The following is a 4,181-nucleotide window of genomic DNA, read 5'->3' as shown; positions in this document are numbered from 1 at the left end:
TCTAGTTTGTTATTTTAGATACTTTTTCTCTAGTATTATTGATAATTTTTATAATAATTATTTTGTTAAGAATTTAAAATAATTTAGTTATGTAATTACAATATATACCATCAAATATGACATAAAAATTATGACATAGTTGCACTTTATCAACCAAATAAGTCGAGACAAATAAAATTTATCATAAGTAATAAATGGAATTAACGTTAAGAATGTAAATAAAGTAAGTCGGTTCAAAAGTAATTATTTTTAAAAAGATTATAATATGTCACATATCTCTATATTTTTGTAAATTTGAAATTTATTTATTATACTTTTACTTTTAGGAGTTTTGTCAATTTAATTTTAGACTTCAAAATTCAGATCTAAATGTTAATACAGTTAAAATTATTTTGGACTTAAATTTTAAAATCTAAAAAATAAAAGTACAAGACTACAATTTAAGGAGAGTATAAGGACTTATCACATTTTAACCTTTCCAAAATTCAAAGTTTTTGAGTTTGCCCTAGAGTTTTCACATTTTCTCTGCAATTCGGCGTATAAAGCTGCGTGCTTTTCTTCATTCTCTCCCATCAAATCCATACATTCTCTTCTCAAACTCCCAATCTTTCTAAAAACTCTCCTTTTCCCATCTAATAAAAGGTATGATTCTTCCGTATCCAATTTTATTTCTATTCTGAATTTGTTTGATTTAATTTGTTATTTTTGTATCGTTTATTTTATTCTCTGATGTCTTTCTCCAATATCTAGGTTTATGTTTTCTGTTGTTGAATCGTTATAGATCTGTTTATATTTTTATATTTTTATATTTTATGAGCTTATATAGGTTCGGATTTGGATTGATGATCTGATTGATGTAGTTTGGTTCTGGCCTGATGGATTGTAGTTCGATTATTCATTATCCTAATGAAGATTTTTCCGTATTTAGATGATTCCAATGCAGATATTATATATATATATGTTCTGTTTAGTTTTTTCATTATTTAACGCTGAAAGGATTGTTTAGATTATCTAATGCTGAATTTGCAGTACTTAATAGTTCTTTATTTAATCTATCTCATAACATTACTAAAGGTTTTAGAACTGAGATTTTACTTTTTTCAATTTTATCTGTGTAATTTTGTTTCTTTAGATTCACCCTGAAATTTAATAGTTTTTTTTTTTTTTAACTTTTTGATTGCTATTGCGTGTCTAGATTAGTACTGGAATCTGTAGGCTTTAGGAAATGAATATTTATTAGTTGTGATGTTTTGTTGGCATTTGAAATTTTTGTATATATCTTCATGTATATGTAACATTCTAAATTGTATTCTTATGTGTCATTGTTCCTTTACTGTTAACTTTTTATTTGGGTCGATGCTTGCTATTCGTTGCCAAGTGTTATTTTCCTGGTGTGGATGAGTTTTCTGCCGGTTATCGATATACTACTCTTCAACCTTTGCTTGGATTGACTGGTTTTATTTCAGGAAGTTGGCAGCTTAATCTGCTGTGTCTTCTGCTTGTCAAAGTGGAGATAGATACGATTGAATCTTCTTTTATGTCTGAACGGGCCTCTCTCTTTTTGTCGTCATTTGGATTACTCGGAGAGTACTGTCCCAAGTCTAGAAAAAAGAATATAATTTCCTATTCTGAAATAATCTGCATGCATATTGAGGCTAATAACACACACTGTCTCGGTTGCCATTGTGCAAGGAGGCTGTCTGGTAAAAACTTTTGCATTGCGATTGAAAACACAAGTATTTGATCTGTCCTTTCTGATTAACGCTCACCTACGGTTCTGATCAAGATGGCTTTGCAAAATATTGGTGCTTCAAACAGTGATGATGCCTTTTATAGGTATAAGATGCCCAAGATGATAACTAAGATTGAAGGGAGAGGAAATGGCATCAAGACTAATGTAGTTAATATGGTTGAGATTGCAAAGGCTTTGGCTAGACCTGCTTCTTACACTACAAAGTATTTTGGTTGTGAACTGGGAGCTCAATCCAAGTTTGATGAGAAGACTGGAACTTCACATGTAAATGGGGCCCACGACACTGCCAAGCTTGCAGGGCTTCTTGAGAACTTCATTAAGAAGTATGTTCAATGCTATGGTTGTGGGAACCCTGAAACGGAGATAATTATTACCAAGACGCAGATGATTACCCTGAAATGTGCTGCATGTGGATTTGTTTCCGATGTTGACATGCGAGATAAGCTTACAACATTCATTCTTAAAAACCCACCTGAGGCAAAGAAGTCAACGAAAGACAAGAAAGCGATGAGGAGAGCTGAAAAGGAGAGACTCAAGGAGGGTGAGGCTGCTGATGAAGAGCTGAAGAAGATTAAAAAGGAGGCAAAAAAGAAAGGTTCCTCTACTACTTCAAAGGTTGTTGCTTCCAAGGGTGCAGTAACCAAGAAGAAAAGCAAGCATTCTGATGAGGATCATTCCCCTTCACAAAGCCAGGTTGATGAGAATGAACAGGTAGCCAGTGATGACGACGATGATGTCCAGTGGCAAACAGATACTTCACTGGCGGCTGCTCAACAAAGGATTCAAGAGCAGTTAAGTGCTGTTACTGCAGATATGGTGATGCTATCTACCAATGAAGAGAAGAAAAAGTCAGTGAAGAAGACTCCGGAGTGTGATGTCAAGGTACATGAGAAAGGTTTCAATACCCATGAGAAACTTGTTAACGAGATAAAGGAACATCTCAAGAAAGGGTCTTCTCCAACTCAGCTTAAATCCTTCCTAGGTTCACTCTCTGGAACTTCCCAAGAAATCATGGATGCTCTTTTCACAGCACTCTTTGGGGATGTTGGGAAAGGGTTTGCTAAGGAAGTAACTAAAAAGAAGAACTACCTTGCAGCAGGGGCAGCGGCAGCAGCTGCAGCCAATGAAGAGGGATGCCAGATGATGCTTCTACATTCTATGGAGTTATTTTGTGGCAAGGCCAGCCCTGAGGCAGCAAAGGAGGTGGCTTTAGTTATTAAAGTATTGTATGATGATGACATATTGGAAGAAGAGTTTATCATGGAGTGGTACCAGAAAGGTATAGCTGGTAGTAATAATAGCTCTCAGATATGGAAGAATGTCAAGCCCTTCATCGAGTGGCTCCAAAATGCTGAGTCTGAGACCGAGGAGGAGTGATTCTCTAGCTCTTGTTATGGTTGCATGGCTACTTCTAGGTACAAATATGTTTCTCTCTTGGTCTTGTTTTTTAAATAAAGTACAGTGAGCACGGCTCTACATGCTCTCTGTGATTTGAGTGTCTGGTTTTTTCAGCTGCTTATCCTTAAGACATCTTTTCCGTTTGCTTTATATGAGCAAGTTGAATTCAGTTTGCTATTTTATTTTTTTATATATTTCTTTGTGCGTTTATTTTGTTTGATCAATCTCCCTTGATGTTGAGAAATTTTAATTATGCTATGTTGATAATTTTATTAATGATTTGTGAAAATTGTATGGAATTGATGGTTACTTTAAAAGAAAATCTTAAAAAAAAAGAAGAAGATAAATATTAGATTTATACATAAATTTTAATTTAAAGTGCAGATTTTATATAATTATAAAATGAGATTTTTTAGTTCTTATAAAACTTTAATTTTTATTCAATTATAGATATTCAAAGTCGTGTCTATTGAGGAAAATGGTTCCAGTCCCTTTTTTGAGTCGAAGCTTTTAATGAGTCAACCATTCTTGATTTTTACAAAAGGTAAAATTATACAATTAGCCTGTTTTTGTTTTTGCTATCTAAGTATGAAAATTTTCAATTTAGCTAAGGATTTAAATCATTTTTATTTTGGTCACACGATTTACATCATTTCTATTTTGGTCACTTTGCCTTAAATGGTTCAGCGAAGTGATAGATGTTGGCTTTTTTTAATTGGTATAATAATATATTTAGTACTTAATTTTTATATATTCTATCAATTTGATTTTAATTCTAAATAATTTAATAAATTTAACTCTTCGCATTTACAAATTAATATTTAGCTTCTCATACTCGACACATTCTCTCAAGTGGGCACTTATAAATTCTTTATTGTCTTAAGTTGATACTTCAATTTTCATTCTGTTAGGGATTTTGATATTTTTTTGTATTAGTGTTAAATGTAGGACAAAATGTACTCTTAAGTTGTAACATGTGGCATTGATCATGTCATAATTTTTAAAAAATGTTTTAAAAATTAAAAGAAAT

At 32.5% G+C, this 4,181-nt stretch overlaps 1 protein-coding gene across 1 annotated transcript; it reads left to right on the top strand.

The window, feature by feature from the left end:
- Positions 1 to 467: 467 nt before the first annotated feature.
- On the top strand, positions 468 to 3,440 carry LOC108460610 (probable eukaryotic translation initiation factor 5-1). Its single transcript, XM_017760172.2, has 2 exons — positions 468 to 642; positions 1,467 to 3,440. The coding sequence occupies exon 2, from the start codon at positions 1,787 to 1,789 to the stop codon at positions 3,128 to 3,130; it is 1,344 nt and encodes a 447-aa protein (XP_017615661.1). The 5' UTR covers positions 468 to 642; positions 1,467 to 1,786; the 3' UTR covers positions 3,131 to 3,440.
- The last annotated feature ends 741 nt before the right edge of the window (positions 3,441 to 4,181 follow it).

This window comes from Gossypium arboreum, chromosome 2 (assembly GCF_025698485.1).
Source record: "Gossypium arboreum isolate Shixiya-1 chromosome 2, ASM2569848v2, whole genome shotgun sequence".
Classification (NCBI taxonomy): Eukaryota; Viridiplantae; Streptophyta; class Magnoliopsida; order Malvales; family Malvaceae; genus Gossypium; species Gossypium arboreum.
Note: the sequence above shows the minus strand (reverse complement) of the source record. Positions and strands in the feature narration are given on the sequence as shown.